The sequence below is a fragment of the Eschscholzia californica genome, unplaced genomic scaffold, assembly GCF_041429995.1.
Source record: "Eschscholzia californica isolate CP2 unplaced genomic scaffold, dmEscCali1.0.p SCAF_3, whole genome shotgun sequence".
NCBI lineage: Eukaryota > Viridiplantae > Streptophyta > Magnoliopsida > Ranunculales > Papaveraceae > Eschscholzia > Eschscholzia californica.
The window spans coordinates 56,308,889-56,327,041 of record NW_028238420.1 but is presented as its reverse complement, the minus strand read 5'-3'; the positions used below and the strand labels follow the sequence as shown (position 1 = coordinate 56,327,041).

The window sequence follows — 18,153 nt, the reverse complement described above, 5'->3', positions numbered from 1 at the left end:
TTTTTCATTTGCATTGATCGATTCAGTTCACAAATTAAGACTTTAGGCTAAAACAAAAACTTTCCCTGGTCTTTCATAATAGGATCTGCCAATAATTTGTTGGAAACCCTAGTTTTACTGCAATCTCTAGTGAGACATCGAGAAGAGAGAGAGAGAGAGAAAAGAACTAAAAAGGAAAGAAGGAGATGGAAATTAGGGGCAAACAACGAGCAATTCAATTTTTGGACTTAAGATGAAGATGTCTCCTAGGTCAAATCCTCTTGACTAAAGTCTTTATGCCCCAGAGATTTTTCTTTATTCCCCAAAGCCGTGGGCTAAGAAAAATACCATCATGTTAACGAGTAAGGTATCCTCCTTTCTCCTTCATGTACTTTTTTGGTTCTTCCCCATAATAGGATCATTTTCTTTATTGTTTTGTCTCCAATTTCACTTTAGTTTGTAGGTTTTGTTACTTTAGGTTCATATTTGCTCAATTTTGTTTCTCCATTTCTAGAATATACTTCTCCTCCAAATTATTATATAAAGATGAAATAATGAGGTCAAGTGTTTTACGGAATTTTCATTAAAGTGACGCTAATGCAAGGTTTTTCTATTTTGTAATCATTTTACGGGACATGTTAGAACTTTCAAGTTTCAACTACACTTTTCCATTGTCTCAATGATGTTGTGTGCAGTAATGTCATCTATCTTTCCAGTTTTACTTTTTGCAATATACTTAGTAGTTAGATCCCAACTATGGTTATTCGAGTGGAGATATATATATGTGACTACTCGATAGTGTCGTGGCCCATAATTTCTGAACCTAGCGCCAAAATTTGAGAAGCACTCTTTATATGATAGTGTTAGAACTGAAAATTTGGCTGATGAATCAAATAAAAATTTAAGTAAAAATATAATGAAGCAAAATGAATCAGAAACTTATATTGTTGAAAAACAACTGAAAAATATACAATTAGAGAGAGAATAAGAAAGATACAGTTAAAGAAATAAATGAGAAATCAAATTACACAATAAGTTTGGTGTCGACAAAAACATATAGTCAGGAAACTAACCATTAGCCGTTGAGGTGCAACTTGAGTGTGTGTGTACTGGTAAACGTTTTGCTATGCTTAAAGAAAATTAGAGGGGACACATTAGGTTGAAACAGTTGAAAATTGAGTGCATATAATAAAAAGAATTGGTGGCTTCTTGTGGTTGGGGGTTCGATAAAAAGGTACTTCATAGTCACAGTTTTACTAACACCTCGGACAATGATTTATTGACACATTAAGATATGATCTTAGTCGAATACTTGACGTCTCCGACTCTCATCTTTTTCATGCCTTCCATGAAAGGAATGTAAACGAAATTCATTTTGTCTCTTTTTTTTTTCTTGGAGAATTACACATGAAAGACAAATAAAGTAAATACTTCCAACAATATCACTGTCCTTACATGAATTGTAAATGCATCTGTAAAAAAGATTGTGGTTCTAAATGAAATAGGAAACAATCAACTTCTTCCTAATAGAACAAACAATCCCAAATAAGACTCGCGCGTTATTGCAACATGGTTTGTTACCCCAATTAGTAAGGACTGGTAGGCGATAGGGTCAAGTAAAAAAATATATTGGACAGGTCTATCTCATATAAAATAAGTAAAAATCCTAAACTTTTTTAATGAGAAGGTATCGGAACATCTCATAAAGTCTCTCAAACGACAATTTTATTGAAGAGAGAATACTAATTAGTATGGGTTCTTTGAATTTTGTCTAATTTAATACATTATGATACACTGTAAGTCTGTAATTTTGTTCCACAAGTAAATTATCAACAGCTTCTTACTCGGTTCTTAACTCAGAACCCGATAACCCGGAAGTCGTACTGTTTTTTACGTTACCTAAGCCGGAAACCACGTGTGAAAATTTTGTTGTTTGATTTAACAGAGAGAGAGAGAGAGATGATTTATTTATTTATTTAGAGAGAGAAAGTGAAAAAAAAGAGAGAAGAGACGTGAAGGAGAGTCTTCGTCATTTCATTATCTAATCACAAGCGATCCATCCTCTATTTCTTTACCCTAACTTCTTCAATGACTTCGTTTTTCTCCCAATTCAGCTCCATTTTCTCCCAAAATTGATCAAATCAAGTTTCAGATAATTTCAATTTTAGACCCTTAATATGGCTTAAATAACTTTGCCCCTTCAAAAAAAAAAAAAAGAAAACAAGTCTTTGTTTTTTTCTTTATTTCAGTTTTGATTTTGATTAAAAGATTTAAGCTTTGTACAGCGATTTGTTTTATTTTCTTGTAAATAATTTCAGTTTAGGTCAAAATTTCATCAAAAAGTCGTAAAATTTGATTGTATATAGATAAGGAAATCAAAATTCGCATGTTATTTTAAGTTTTGAAAAAGCGAATTTGTTTGTTTTGATTACGAAGTTTGAAAATCGAAGAGGGAGAAGAAGATTCAAAGGTGTTGTTTTGATTTCAAGGACTTATTTGAGGGATTTCTCGTTCGGTTTTAATCTTTTAAAGGGGGAAAATGGAGAAACTGGTAACTTGAAATTTTAGGAATTAGGGCTGTTTCTTCAGAAGCTAGAAAGAGACAGTTCTGTACTTCTGTGGTTATGATTGAAGGAGAATTCGAATTATTAGGTTTAAATTTGTGCTTAAGTTTCTTTTCCTACTGCCTTGAGTTTTGGGGATGAGGAATAATGGGCAAAAACTACATAAACCCACAAATGGGTTTCTTCCTACTTCCTTCCGGACACTTTCAGGTTACTTGAGGACTGTATCCTCTGGTGCTTCAAGTGTTGCCTCAACTGTTAGGTCTGCTGGAGCTTCAGTTGCTTCCTCAATTGTTGATAGAGATGGTGATACCAATTTTGACCAGGTAACTTCAATCATATTGATTTTTATGATTTCGGGTTAATGAGGGAAGACCTGATTATCTGTTTAATGTTCTTAGATGGAGTGTTTTTTTGTTAAGTTTTTTTTTTAGAATCAAGACTGTTTTAAGGAACTTTATGTGACCCATCACTTTAATGGCAGGAAATGGTTTGAGTCTAAAAGTGACATATAATGTGATCCATACCTTATTAGTATTGTATTTATTTGGCTAAATAAGCACTTGAAGTTCCACTTTGTCTTCTAATTAGGTTGATTGGATAAACCTGATAGGAATCAGGAAACGTAATTTGATGATTCGGGTACGCATTGGTTAAAAAGTAACAAAACCATGCTAAGTGTCAGCAAATTGTTTCTGCATGTTCATGCAAGGGTTGCTGTACTTGTCAAGTTTTGGTGTTCATTTGACTCGTTGAATCAATGAAGATACCTATTTTGCATTGTCGGTGTCAAATTATTTTAGAAAGACGAGTAGTCCGGAAAATTTCGTTGTGTTTCTTGAACAAAAGAAATTTAACCTTTAGTGGGAAACCGGTGATGTTTGTTAGGTTCACTGGGTAAAGCTTTATTGGACCAGCGCAGCTACTGAGATTATTCGTCGAGAGAATGATTTAAAACGTTTTAACCTTTACGCTCTGGTTCTGGATTTATATTGAAGAATTGCTTTAATTGTCGTGTTTGAAGTTTGGTGATTAGGTCCACAGGACTAGTCTTTCGATTTTGGACAGTAATTGTCGAACACAGTCACGTGTTCAAATGAGTAAAGATGATGGTATGGAGTGTAGTTCTGCACGTACCATGCAAATACAACATAGTCAGCCTGTTTGTCGGGGCATACACGTGGCTGATTTTTGTAAGATTTCACAAGTTAACGGTCATGAGTGGAGATGTAAATAGGACTATTGTTCTTTATGCACGTGGTGGTGTTTTAAAACTGACGATGCTGATTGAAGTTAGTCAATAAGCTGGGCTGAAATGATTCAGGTATCTGTCAAAGAAACATATACCTGTAATGGTCACCTATGGAATTGACTTAACCAGATTCATCAGATTACCTTAACCTAAATGTATTAATAGGGAAGAATGGTTTATTTGTACGTCTAGACTCTAGATTTAGTTCTGTTCTGGATTCAGTAATAAGTATAATAGGATGTTGACCTACATTAATTCTGTAGGTTAAATGAGCATTTGACACTTAGAACTTTTCTCTTTTTAGGTTATTCTTTCCTAATCACCCTTTTTATCTAAATATTTTGTTGGCGTTGACTTAAAGGTTACGAACTCCAAAATGGATATTTTAAGAAAAATTTACATAAACATTTAAAATAACCTCTTTTTTTGCAAGAATTGTAGTTTGATTCTATTACTCAAACTAACTTTAAGGTTTAATCTACAAATTAAAAGGACACTTTTGGTAATTTTTGTCTTTCAGACGCACCGAGACTAAAGTGGGCCATTCGTACTTCCACATAGTAATAATTATGTACGGACCTTTGTACTTGTACAGAGTTATGGTAAGACCATGATATACTAGTCTCCGTTAATATCTTTTATGTAATTTAACAATGCTTGATCCAAATTAAAAAGAAACTAGAGTAAAATGAAGGGCATATTAACTAGGACAAGATAATGTGCCTATGTGAAATATTCTTAGCTGAAGCTAATACTAAGTAGAGTTATTAATGGAAAAAAGGCTTCTATCTACACTAAGTAGAGTTAGCTGCGAGAGAGGATATTCCGGCTAGCTTGAACGAGGTAGGTTTATTGAAAATCTTGTTTAATGGGTGAAGATGTATCTTCACTATTTCAAGCCTTAGTATTTAGTTAATTTTTTTTTTGCAGTTGAATGCTTTGAAAGAAAGATCTGTGATAGCATTTATAATATCTTTTGCACGGAATTTTTGTTGTGCAGCTTTCCAATACTCTTTAAGTGTAATAAAAGTTTCTAGTAATGATCTAATAGTCATTGCACAATTTAGCTGTCCACACATGTATGTTCTGCTATAACATATCTCGTAGGTACCCGACATTTCATGATACCATTTTTTTCATGCAAAGTTGCTCGATATTGGAAATTAAAAAGTGATTACAAAATTATTTGGTTTTCTCTGCATGCCTTTGAAACAGGTGCTCTGGTCTGGGTTTGACAAGCTAGAATCCAAGATTGATAATGTTCGTCAAGTCCTTTTGCTGGGTTATCAATCTGGTTTTCAGGTCTGGGATGTCGAAGAAGCAGAAAATGTACGCGAATTAGCGTCAAAGCATGATGGTCCTGTTTCTTTTCTTCATATGCAACCAAAACCAATAGCACCTAAGAATACAATAGACAAGTTTGCGGAATTTCGGCCACTGCTGGTGGTTGTTGGCGACGGGTCCTCATCTGGAGTTGGTAATACACAAGATGGAATAGGCCCTTACAATAAAAATATCAACGGTACCCATGTGAACGGAAATGCCAATTTTCTCCCTTCAGTTGTCAGGTTCTATTCATTAAGGACTCAGTCTTATGTACATGTCCTGAAGTTCCGATCAGTTGTTTACACTGTAAGGTGCAGTCCTCGAGTTGTTGCTATTTCTCAAGAAACCCAGGTTCGTGTACTAGTGCACTATTTTGATGCGATAGTAACTTCCTTACAGCTCATATACACATTCTCTTAACTCATTTAGTTCTTGCAGATACACTGTTTTAATGCCGCAACATTAGAGAGAGAATACACTATTCTCACACATCCAATAACTTCAAATAGTCTTGGTTATGGAGGCATAGGCTATGGACCACTAGCAGTGGGTCCAAGGTGGATAGCTTACAGTGGAAATCCCGTTGTAGTTTCAGATACTTGTCGTGTTAGTCCACAACATTTGACGCACTCAGCAAGTTTATCTGGTTCTCCTTCAAATAGCAGTCTTGTTGCACACTATGCAAGAGAATCAAGCAAGCATCTTGCTGCTGGAATAGTTACCCTGGGAGATATTGGATATAAGAAGCTATCCAGGTACTGTTCTGAGCTCTTACCTGAAAACTCTCTGAAACCAGGATCTAACGGCTGGAGAATCAATGGTGACGCCAACACTCACTTGCCTGATGCAGAAAATGCGGGCATGGTATTGTTGCTTTCTCAACTTCAACTTGTATTTTTTTTTTGTTCTCTATAAGGTCTTAGGCCCGAGTTTCATGACTGAAAGTGTTTGAGATTATTCCGACCCTGATCACCATTGGGTAGTCAGTAGTGCTTGGTTGGGGTTGGATCAAACTATATCTGGAACCGGCTTGAGGGAACACCTACAGGTTCATTCAGCTAGGCCCCTCCTGTCATTGGTTTTGGCGGGTTGGTTGCTACTATGGTCAAGCCCATGCAAGGAGCTAATAAGCCACATGTGGTTGCCCCCCGACCATTTTTGCTCATCAAGTTAAAACACTCCTACTATTCAGACTGCGGTTTACCTGATGGCTGTTTGTTATTAGAAAACTGGATTCTGATATTATTGTGTCTCTATCAATGTTTTGATTAATTGTGATTATTAATTTTCTGCAGGTCATTGTAAGAGATCTCGTATGCAAATCTGTCATTGCGCAGTTTAGAGCACATACAAGTCCTATTTCAGCGTTATGCTTTGATCCTAGTGGAACCCTATTAGTGACTGCTTCAGTTCTGGGTCATAACATAAATGTATTCAGAATAATGCCTTTATGCCCTGGAAGTTCTTCAGGATCTGATTCTGGTGGATCCTACATACATCTTTACAAACTGCAACGCGGCTTTACGAATGCGGTAAAATAAATCATCTTCGTTGAACTATATGTATTAACATGGACAAAAATACGGGAATCTATAAGTCGAACCTGTACGAGGTGTTAGATATGACAACCTAAAAAAGTCAGTATGGTGACATAACAATAAATACATCTTTCTTGTCATAGTTACGAGGTCTCCTATCTATATTTATCATTCTTTCTCGTTGGATTGATCATAGTTAAATTATATATAAATGGCATCAGCACAATGACTTCCTTTGGACCTAACATGTTTTTTTGCACGTTTACGCAAGATCTACATCCAAATATCACATTATACCCTTCAAAATGTCTGCTAGTATCCTTTCTCATAATGACAACAAATATATTAGGAAGGATTGTTCATGATGCATAGGTTACACTCGTTCACGGAATGTATTGATTTTTGTTGTTTAATGATAGTCTCATTTTTCTTTTCCTCCTACTTATCAGGTTATACAGGACATAAGTTTCAGTGAGGACAGCAACTGGATCATGATCAGTTCCTCAAGGGGAACAAATCACTTATTTGCAATTTCTCCATCAGGTGGAAATGTGCACCTTCACTCTACTGATGGCAGTTTTGTAAAGCCCAACAATTGGTCTGGTATGACAACAGGTCTACCAAAGCTTAATGAACAGGGTTTCTGCCCGTCTGGTCCTCCGGTTACTTTGTCTGTCGTTAGCCGAATCAGGAATGGGAGTAATGGTTGGGTAGGCACTGTGAGTGGTGCTGCAGCTGCTGTAACAGGTCGAGGTGGTTCACTTTCCGGTGCTATTGCTTCTTCCTTCCATAACTGCAAACCGAAAGACATATATGAAGAAACTTCCTCATTCAGAACAAAGTATCATCTTCTGGTGTTCTCTCCTGGTTCAGTGATACAGTATTTGTTGCGTCCATCTGGATCAGATTCGAGAAAAGTTGCTTCTGGGTTATCTACTTCTGTCGAACAATCTCCAGATAGTGATGGAAGAATAGTTGTTGAAGCACTTCAGAAGTGGGATATTCGCCGGAGGCGTAATCGTAAAGAGAGAGAAGACAATATTGATATTTATGGTGAACATGGTAACGGTGACAGCAACAAAGTTTTCCCTGAAGAGGGAGCTACTAATGGTACTACTCATGTCACTAAAGCAAATATAAGTGCTGACGAGAAACACCATTTATGTATTTCTGAAGCTGAACTCCAGATGCATCAACCTTCAGTTCCATTATGGGCGAAGCGTGAGGTGCCAATCTTTAACCCAGGGAGAACTTTCTTTTGTTCCTTCTAGATCTTTGTTGCTGCTTATTGTTGTTTTGATTAATATGTAATCCCTTTTAAAATTTCTGTAGATATACTTTCACATGATAATGACGGATGATCACCAGAAGCAAGACAAGAGTGCTTTAGGAGGGGAGACTGAAATAGAAAGTATTCCAACTCGTATGATTGCAGCAAGGTCAAAAGACTTGATACCTGTCCATGATTACCTTCAAACTCAGAAACTCCAACATTCGAGGTGCATTAACTTCTCCATGTAGATTCAATCTTATAATTCACTCTTATGTTGTTATCCTATACCAACTTTCAAATAAATGGGCTATATATGGTGTAGCAAAAATTATTAAATTCATTCAACATTGAACGTTTCGATTCATTCACTGAAATACTCATTTTTTGTTCTGATGCGAATTTCTTCTAGGTGTCTCACTTTCTACAATAAGATCTAAATAATTTGACCAACATCTTTTAAAAAGTACAGTTAAATTATTAACCTGATATCGTAAAGCAGTAGACTGTTGTGTGGTCTTAGACCTAGTAACCTGAGGCTCCGCTTATTAACTGACCACCTGCCCCTTCCACAACCAATTTGAGATTATCCTATCAATCTCTTTCACACAGATCGGGTTTTAAATCCAATAGACTATTGGCTGTGACTTATCTTGGTCTGTAATACCAACGTTTGGGTGGTCTCGGGCCTCTCTCACCCCAAATGCTATCTCAAGAGGCGAGCTTTCCTCTCACAGTCTCACTTATGAACTAACCATGTACCTGCCATGATCAATGTGGGTATATACTAATATAAACAAGTAGAATTTGTATGTGAAATGTGATATCTAGAATAAAGTGAACTGCTTAGAAGCGTAATTCAAGTAATGTTCTTTACGCATAGGGCACTAGTGTTTCTTTTCTAAAATCTCTCACCTCTCTAGTTGGATCTAAGTTGAGATATTTTACCCTTTAGTACCATTGAACTGTTGTTATGATGATTACTTTTTTCTTCAGCATACCTACTTTAGATAGCAACCGACGTGGAATACTGAAGTCAGGTCTGTCCGAAGATGAAAGGCAATTGTACAGATGCAGCTCTAGCTCTCCTGAATGTAAATATGATGGCGGAACTGCTTTGCCTGGACATCAGAATGAAATGGAAGAAACTGGTCTGAACAGTCATCCGAGGTCAATACAAACACATGCTGGTTTTGTGAATAACATTGACAGCCCTAAAATGAGGAGTCAACATGAGCTTGTAAATAGTAGAGAGAACCCAAAAATGGAAACCCACCTTGAATCTGTATATAACCAAGAGAGCTTGACAATGGATAATCATTTTGAGGATGCTTATCATGAGGTGGATTAATAGGAATCGTTCTTTACAGAAGCACGGAAAAGGTACTTTCTCTCGATTCCTATCCATCTTTTTCAGGTCTAATAAGTGTGTGAACAACATTAGAAACTAGAGTCGACGGTGCTCCTTAAGTCTTTCTTGTTCTTAACGTAGGAAACATCTACATGCTATGTTTCTTCATACCAAGATGGTGTTTGTTTTTCTCATTTTAAATTCAGATAGTAAATCTCACCTGAAATGAATTGACTTGGATCAGACTTCAAAATGTTTGTTTTTTTCGTCTGTCTTGTGCTTTGTCTCGTCTCACTGGCTGTGACTAAGGCGTGGTCCATTTGAGTCGGACATAAAACAAGTCCAAGATGAGAGCCCATTGTCTGAACTATTTCTGAAACGACTACTGTACGCCCCTGCTCAGAGCAAGTTAGACTCGGACAACTCATATCCAGACAAGTTAATCTCAAGTGAGAAAAAAACCAGACTATAAAGAAACAAACATCATCTTATTCCTAAATTCGGATAGGAATATTATAAGTTGTGATGAGTTCTATGTTTTTCTCAGGTAACGAAGGCTTGATTATCAACTTTGTGGTTTCGTTTTCTCCTCGGATGCACACTAATTAACTTCAATCTATTTCAGGGAGGCTCATTAACTGTTGTTTTACTATTTATGCATATATGTAAACAGAAAAAAGGGAAAAAGATAAGGTTTACTATGACCTAAAACTAAGAATGATATCATAATGGAGTTGGTTTAGATTCGGGTTCCATTGTGTTCATCAGTTTGTAAATAACAATATTCATGACTATTTATGTTTAAATAAATTTGTAATATGTTCCTAAATATTTTGTTCAAATGATGATAAGATTGAGAACTGAAAGCCCTGTTCTTTTGTGTGTACATGAATCTGCTGAACTCATAATTTGTCGGTAAAGCTTGTTGCCTAGGGAGGTTCTTCATTTGTATATGAAAGGCGTTTTAATCAAATAAGTCGAAATAACATTGAAAATAAGTAAGAAAAACAATAAAAATAGTAAACATTTCATAATTATTATTTAGGTCGAGAAACACGGGACATAATTGTATTTTTAAATAGGATTAATTTTGTTTTGGCTCCTAATTTGTAAGCAACTCGTTGTTTAGGTCCCTCTAAGAGTCCCACGATTCGTTTTGGCTTGGAAGGGCCCATTTCTTTTCAACTTTTACAAATATACCCTTAGGGATCAGAAAAACCTTCGAACAATCTGTAAACATCTATTTCCACCTCATCTCTCCACCAACTCCTCAACCTCATTTCTCTTCCTCATCTTCCTTCATCCTCTTCTTTTCTCCCACCCTCTATTCTAGCGAAGGGGGTTCACCCTTCACTGAAATATGGTCTGGATTTGAGGTTTGTAACCCTCGATCCGGACTTCTGGTTTGGTTTCCCAAACGTAGTCTAGTTTTTCTTGACGAAGTTCTTCCTCTGGGATTCCACAGAAAGAGATTGCTTTCTAGATCTAGGGTTTCAAATCGTAGATCCACTCCCATATTCTGGAGAAATGGGAGTGAAGAGAGAAGGGAGAAGAGAAGGAGGGGGGAGGAAAAAAAGAGAAGAACAATAAAGAATTATTTTTTTTTCCTTGGGTTAAGGATCACCGACCGGAGATTGCTAGTCGTTGACTTTCTGCCAGATAAGAAAGGTGAGGTAAAGAGAAGGAAAGATGCATGAGATGAAGTGGAGGAAAGACGAGATGAAGTGGAAGGGGGAAGGAGAAACGATGTAGAATTAACCTTTTAACATTTTTTGCCATTAATTCCATTTTGGTGCGTACGGTTATTTCTGAAAAAATCGATATTTTCTGACTTTGAGGACCGAAACGAACTGCCTGACACTCATGGGGTCAAAACAACGAGTTGGTCACAAATTTGGGGCCAAAACAAAATTAACCCTTTCAAATATTACAAATGAGCAAACTATTACAACTAAAATGAGGCAGACAGACATTAAAGAATGTCTTTAATATGGTCAATTTACTCAATTCTTATAATTTTTATACCAAACTGCCATAATGTATTGGTTTTCCTGTAATCTCACTCCTCTTTCATCCCTTAACACCAACAATCCCAACTGATGACATTCTCCCAAATTGATTTTATACAACTCAAATATATTATACCCTTTAGTTAGAGAAGAGAGATAAGAGAGTGTCTTTTTCAATGTAGAAATTCTGTTCCCATCCATTCTAAACTCACCACCCTCCAAAACTTTCCTTTTCTCCAAACCATTGGAGGCAATATGAAGCAATAACACCTCCAATCAACATGAAGACTTCCTTGTCAGTTCACCATCTTCTTCTTCTTCAAAATCAAGCCAAATAATATAAAAAATACTAACTCCTCTAATTCACCAATCAGGCAATCACCAATCCGAAAAGCCTAAGAAATACACAACCTTCTTAGTCCCAAGTCTTTTTCTCCCCTTACAACAACTATCCTATTTAAATTTCAAATATGCAAATCTAACCCAAATCCTAAGCAAGGTTAGGTGAGAGATAACAACTCTACTTCACAATAACATCTTGGGATCCCTTTCATGTGTTCTTGTAATTCAATCTCCATTCTTGTCTCAACATCTCATCTTATGATCATTTAGTGAGAGAGAGACAAACAGAGAGAGGTCTTAGAGAGGACGAGATTCGGAAAAGGATCGTTTGATCGATTGGGTAGTGTTATTTGGTACTTTTGGTGACTTCCATTGATCATATTTTGAAATTTGGTAAAAAAAAAATGCAGCTTCATATATCACCTAGTTTGAAACATGTAACAGTGTTTCCAGGGAAAGGAGTAAGAGAATTTATTAAGGTTAAAGTTGGATCAAGACGGATTTCGTATCGAATGATGTTTTATTTCCTTTTGATATTAACATTTTTGCTTCGATTCATTTTCGTCTTGACTGCCATGGATACCATTGATGGAGAAACCAAGTGTTCTACTATGGGTACGTTAAGAAAATCGCATCTTCATCTATATATTTACTCTTAATTTAATTTATGTAGTATATTTTTCTATTAGTAGAAAATTTATCTTGTTTTTGTCAAAGGATAATGTGCATCAAAATCAAGAAGTATATCTTGTAGTAGTGTTAGTACTATATAATGATAAACTTTATGTTTCCAATATGTTTTTTTAAATGTTTAAGTTTCAGGGAATATATTCTTTTCCTCGACTTAGAACTTAGGAATCTTTACTAAAATTTATATTTTATCGGTCTACTTGGACACGATAAAAATGTTGAAAGAACTCATTAAGTTGCTCCTAGGGACGGGTGGTGGAGGCGCCACCCGTGACACTGTACAAAGTCCTCTGCAGACACACCCAACTAGTTGTGGAAAAGAATTTTATGGGAATCTTAAACAATTTCTTACCACTAATATTTAATCGTTAACATAATTAATAGTAAATCATTTAGATACTTGACTTAGTTAAACATCCTTCATACTGTGGAGTATTTTTTAGTCATGGATTTAAGGCTTCTATTGAAACATATATTGTTTTTAGTATTAGAAATGCCATAAAAGTTTGACTGAGTTATTTGTTCCATAGGATGTGTGGGAAAGAGACTGGGACCGAGGATCTTCGGAAGACGTATAGACTCGATGGTAATTTCTAAGAAAAACTCGCATTATTTCTAATTTCAACTTTTTTTTTTCTTTTTTTTTAGAATTCGACTACGATATACGTTAGCCGTTACAAGACATTGATGCATCATGAAGATGTATTAAGCAAGTTATCTGCCTAATTTAAATCAAGAATGAAAGAGACCTAAAACCCGACAACAAAGAGACTTAAAGTCCGACAAATTATTACATTATTTATAGTCTAAATTACATAGGACAAATCTTGATGACAAACTGCTTTCACCGAGACTCGATCCCACGACCTCATGGGCTTAAGAGGGTTGTCTAACCGCTGGGCCAAAAGGTGGTGGACCTAATTTCATTTTATTATACTTCAAAAAAAGACGATTTCTATAGAGTTATTTGTGCTAAACTATTGGACCGGTAAATGAACTCCCCCACACAGTTTTTTTTTTTGTTGAAAGACCCCACTTAGTTGAATCCTCTTACAAACATGATTTTGTAGGTTTGAGTGTGTACATGACAAATCTATTTACATGTCTGATGTCTCATATATGCATGGAGACTTTATCTTATATTGTAAGAAGTATAATATCTTTGACATGTAAAATCAGCATATCCTGAAAGCCTCTTAATTGTCTTTCCGATTGAGCTGATGCAACATTACCTAAATAAGCTCTCCCCATATCATACAATCCAAATTTGTTTTACTAAATTCATGTAAAAAATTAGTAATAGTTCATAGTTATATTTTTAATTACCTAATTATTAACCAAAACTTTTTGGCCCTTTTTTTGCTATGCTACAAAAGGTACCAGAAGAGGTTTATAAGATCTTAGAAGGAAAAGGGGATCAAGGAGAAGGGACATATAATCAGCCAGTCCCACAAACCTTAGAGGACTTTGTTGCAGAAATGAAGACCAATAAGTCCGACCTCAAAACTTTTGCTATGAGGCTTAAGACCATGGTAAGAATTATTTGAACATTTCAATATAAATATCCCTTGAGATGGGTCACATTCTCATCTCTAACAATTACCGATATTGTTTGGTTTACGTCAAAATCCGACAGATACATGATTTTGTTCGGTTGGCGAAGACTCGTCCATTTTATCTATCTCCATTTACTATCCTCAAATTTGTTCCTATACAACATAGGATTCAAATGCCTTCCCAAGACTATGTGAAAATTATCAGAATATATTCGACTTAAAAACTCAATTTCTTTTGCGAAATCTTTGACCATTTCCATAAAGAAAGAGTAGTCATTGTCTCATTGAGATGTGTAACTTAAAAATAGTTTCCTTGATTTCTAATTCTCTATTTATCCTTGGTATAATTATGTATTTAGGTTGTGATGTCAACTTCCCCAACTGAAACTTTTTTTTTTTTTTGTTGAAAGTCCCCAACTGAAACTTAGTTGACAAAACATATATATTGTCAAACTCTAACAAAGGAAATTGTTAATTTGAGCAAGATCGGCATTTATCGCTTTTAATCGGCCTGTAATGATCTTGATGACATGTATTACCTAACAAAGGGGGTGATGTTCACTCCATATAGAGTTGGTATACCAACTTGTAGTTAACTAAGGAAGTAAGATAAGTAGTCTTCTAGGAAAATGTTTATGTCACCCTTTTATGTTATTTGCTCAAGTGGAAATAGACTTGACTAGTTTATCATGTGTTATTTCATACGACGATTAATATTAATTGTTTGATAATGAATAATGATCGACACTGACTTATCGTCTTGCCCTGTTATAACTGTTAATACTATGACAAATTTGAAACCAAATCTAATCCTGATAAAGTTCAATCTAGCGGTGTTGTCGTGCTGAAGTTAGTTACGAATAAAGTTTCTAGTGACCAAATGACAGACTCGAGCAGTGAGCCCTAAGGAAGGGGCCGACATCTGTCGCACCTCACCGTTCAGCTACCAAGTTAACCATTTGGTGTTTTGCAGGTCACAGTTATGGAACAAAGGACTAGAACTGCCAAAATCCAAGAGTACCTATATAGGCATGTTGCATCAAGTAGCATACCCAAGCAACTTCACTGCCTCTCATTAACACTAGCAAATGAGCACACCTCAAATGCCCGGGCCAGGCTCCAACTCCCTGCACCAGAGTCTGTACCGTCCCTCGTCGATAACTCTTTCTTCCACTTCGTTCTCGCCTCCGATAACGTACTCGCTGCCTCTGTTGTTGCAACATCTCTTGTTCGTAACGCATTACGTCCCGAAAAAATTGTTCTTCACATGATTACCGATCGAAAGACGTACTCAACTATGCATGCTTGGTTCTCTTTGCACCCTTTAACGCCATCTATAATTGAAGTTAAAGGGTTGCATCATTTTGATTGGTTTACTAAAGGGAAGGTGCCTGTTTTAGAAGCCATGGAAAAAGATCAAAGAGTCCGGTCGCAGTTTAGAGGTGGATCTTCCGCTATTATTGCAAATAATACTGAAAAGCCTTATATAATCGCGTCTAAATTGCAAGCGCTTAGTCCAAAGTATAACTCAGCCATGAATCATATCCGCATTTATTTACCCGAGGTAATACAATAATTTACCTTTTTGGATCCAAAATTTGAAATGTAGTTCGAGTCAGACTTTTGAATTTGATTTCTTTTTTGCAGTTATTTCCAAGCCTTAATAAGATTGTGTTCTTGGATGATGATATTGTTATTCAAACCGATCTTTCACCTCTATTTGACATTGATTTAAGAGGCAAAGTAAACGGAGCAGTAGAAACATGCAAGGGAGATGATAAATTCGTCATGTCGAAGAGATTCAAGAGCTATTTGAACTTCTCACATCCATTGATAAAGGAGAATTTCGATCCCAACCAATGTGCTTGGGCTTATGGTATGAATATTTTTGATTTAGAGGCTTGGAGGAGCACTAACATAAGCAGCACTTACCATTATTGGCTTCAACAGGTAACCTCATTTAACTTCTTAAGAGTTCAAATATTTGTACATACTAATGTAACGTTAGTCTCGATAGCAGCAATATTGTCCTTAATTTGGGGCACCACCCAGTCCCACTCGTCTTGTTCAACATGAAATGTTTCGAGAAATTCTAGTCACCCACGAGAAGTGACCGTTCACTTTACTGGATTTGTACCAACGCCCATCCAAATGAACAAATTACAGAGCCTGGACTTCGAAAACAAAAGCACTCAGGGGTGCCTATAAAATTCTTTCAAGGTTTTCTGTTAGTACGTGCACGACAAATCTGTTTACTCATATACACTTCCTAAAAAGCCTGACCGATATGTAAGACAAGATGTTATATCATATAACTCGTGTCTAGAAAGTCTTTTCAAACAACGTGGGGCAAAGTCGTCTCACATAACACCTTTTCTTTTATTTTGCTTCAATTCCATGTAAATTTGACAAAATCTAATTTATGGTTTGATGTGCTAAACTTGCAGAACTTGAAATCAGACTTGAGTCTTTGGCAATTAGGGACATTGCCACCAGGTCTAATAGCTTTCCATGGTCATGTCCATACCATTGATCCCTTTTGGCATATGTTAGGTCTTGGATATCAAGAAAATACAACTACTGCAGAAGCTAAAAAAGCTGGTGTTATTCATTTTAATGGCCGAGCGAAGCCTTGGCTTGATATAGCGTTCCCACAACTCCGTCCGTTATGGGCCAAGTATATAGATTTTTCTGATAAGTTTATCAAGAGCTGCCATATTAGGGCTTCTTAGAAATATGAAGAAAGAACATTGTTGATGGTCATGGAAGATGTTCATATACATATAGAGAGATATATACAAGGCTATGATGGTATTGGGAATGAGCTTCTTTTGTTTTTTTTTTGTTTTTCCACTAAAGAGCAAGGTTTCTTTTCAACCAACATTATGTGCAAATTAAATTGTAGAGTTTGTCAAAATTTCTTTTGAAAGAATTCACATCATTTGTTGCCATCAAATTGTGATTCCGGAGTATGTAAGAGAAATTCAAATTGATATTTCCTTGACCACAAAGAATATGCACGAGAAAATCGAACGGATATGTTCTTGATCACATAGTGTATTAGTAAAACTAAGAAACTCAGTAAGTTCACAATAAATTGAAATTTAATGATAATATTGTTAAAAAGAAGGTGTTTGAATTTCACTAAGTATAGAAGTTTACATGATCATTTTTGCTCTTGGGGCTCCCTCATTAAGACTTTAGCATGAATTTTTTCAAAGTTATTGCAGAGAAAGTAGCATCTTGAGTCTGTGTCGTGTTCCTTTTTTTTTTTCTAGCTAGAAATCAGGTATATAATCCCTTAAGTGTACCTATTTGTAAATAAAAAAGGGTGTTTTGAATTTACCCCCTAAATACTAATTGGTAATTGAGTTTACCCCTTCAATAATTGATAATTGAGTTTACCTCCTCAACTAACTATTTTTATTAAAAACACTACGACAATGTTTGATGGCGTGTGGAAGAAGAATATGTCTATCAAAAGTAGTGATTGGGTAATGTGATTTTAGTAATTGTAATACCTTAGTATGTTAGATTGAGTCAAGAATATGATTCGTAAAGACTTATTTTGTCTGTACACTATTTAATTCATTTCCTTTACGTCAAACATGACCCTAGTATTTTGCTTAAAATAGTAAGTTTAAGAGGGTAAACTCAATTATCAATTATTGAGGGGTGTAAACTCAATTACCAATTAGTATTGAGGGGGTAAACTCAAAAACCCAATAAAAAAAATACAAAAATAAAAGTAAAAAAGAAAAGATAAATTTATGATAATCCAATCAAAATAGACTTTTTTTTTTGGGTTATTTTCCTAATGGCCCCCAACTTTGTGATCAGCTTCCCGCCTGGCCCCCTAAATTAACAAAAATATCCATATGGCCCCCCTTTTTCAGTTATCTTTAACTTTCCGTTACTCTCTCTCCTCCATCTCATTTTCTCTCTCTGCCACATCATTTGACCACGCCACATCATCATCTTCACCGGCAGGTTGTCGACCGGCCAAATTTCCGGCCGGCAACCTTCAAAATTTTTTTTTCTCTCTCTCTCTAAAAAAAAAATTTTTTTTTTTTTAGATTCTCTCATCTCTCTTTCTAAACTCCGGCGAAGGAAAATTTGGCCGAACGGCGACCTGCCGGTGAAGATGATGATGTGGCGTGGTCAAATGATGTGGCCGAAAGGAAATTTGGCCGGCCGGCGACCTGCCGGTGAAGATGATGATGTGGCGTGGTCAAATGATGTGGCAGAGAAAGAAAATGAGATGGAGGAGAGAGAG

General features: G+C 36.0%; 2 protein-coding genes across 3 annotated transcripts; both read left to right on the top strand.

Moving 5' to 3' along the window:
* Window positions 1-1,894: 1,894 nt before the first annotated feature.
* Window positions 1,895-10,109, top strand: LOC147552163 (autophagy-related protein 18f-like). 2 transcript variants are annotated; one of them, XM_086670307.1, is made up of 8 exons: window positions 1,895-2,869; window positions 5,011-5,472; window positions 5,560-5,985; window positions 6,417-6,653; window positions 7,109-7,885; window positions 7,992-8,158; window positions 8,926-9,312; window positions 9,828-10,109. In XM_086670307.1, exons 1-7 carry the CDS (start codon window positions 2,681-2,683, stop codon window positions 9,278-9,280), a joined length of 2,613 nt encoding a protein of 870 aa, XP_086526433.1. In that variant the 5' UTR covers window positions 1,895-2,680; the 3' UTR covers window positions 9,281-9,312; window positions 9,828-10,109. The 2 variants fall into 2 exon arrangements, 1 of the variants encoding a protein (XP_086526433.1); XR_015238016.1 differs by having other exon boundaries at window positions 1,897-2,869; window positions 8,926-9,359; window positions 9,422-10,109.
* Window positions 10,110-11,378: 1,269 nt separating this feature from the next.
* On the top strand, window positions 11,379-16,888 carry GAUT12 (galacturonosyltransferase 12). Its single transcript, XM_086671447.1, has 6 exons — window positions 11,379-12,246; window positions 12,852-12,907; window positions 13,698-13,853; window positions 14,851-15,441; window positions 15,525-15,827; window positions 16,325-16,888. The coding sequence occupies exons 1-6, from the start codon at window positions 12,036-12,038 to the stop codon at window positions 16,607-16,609; spliced, it is 1,602 nt and encodes a 533-aa protein (XP_086527573.1). The 5' UTR covers window positions 11,379-12,035; the 3' UTR covers window positions 16,610-16,888.
* The last annotated feature ends 1,265 nt before the right edge of the window (window positions 16,889-18,153 follow it).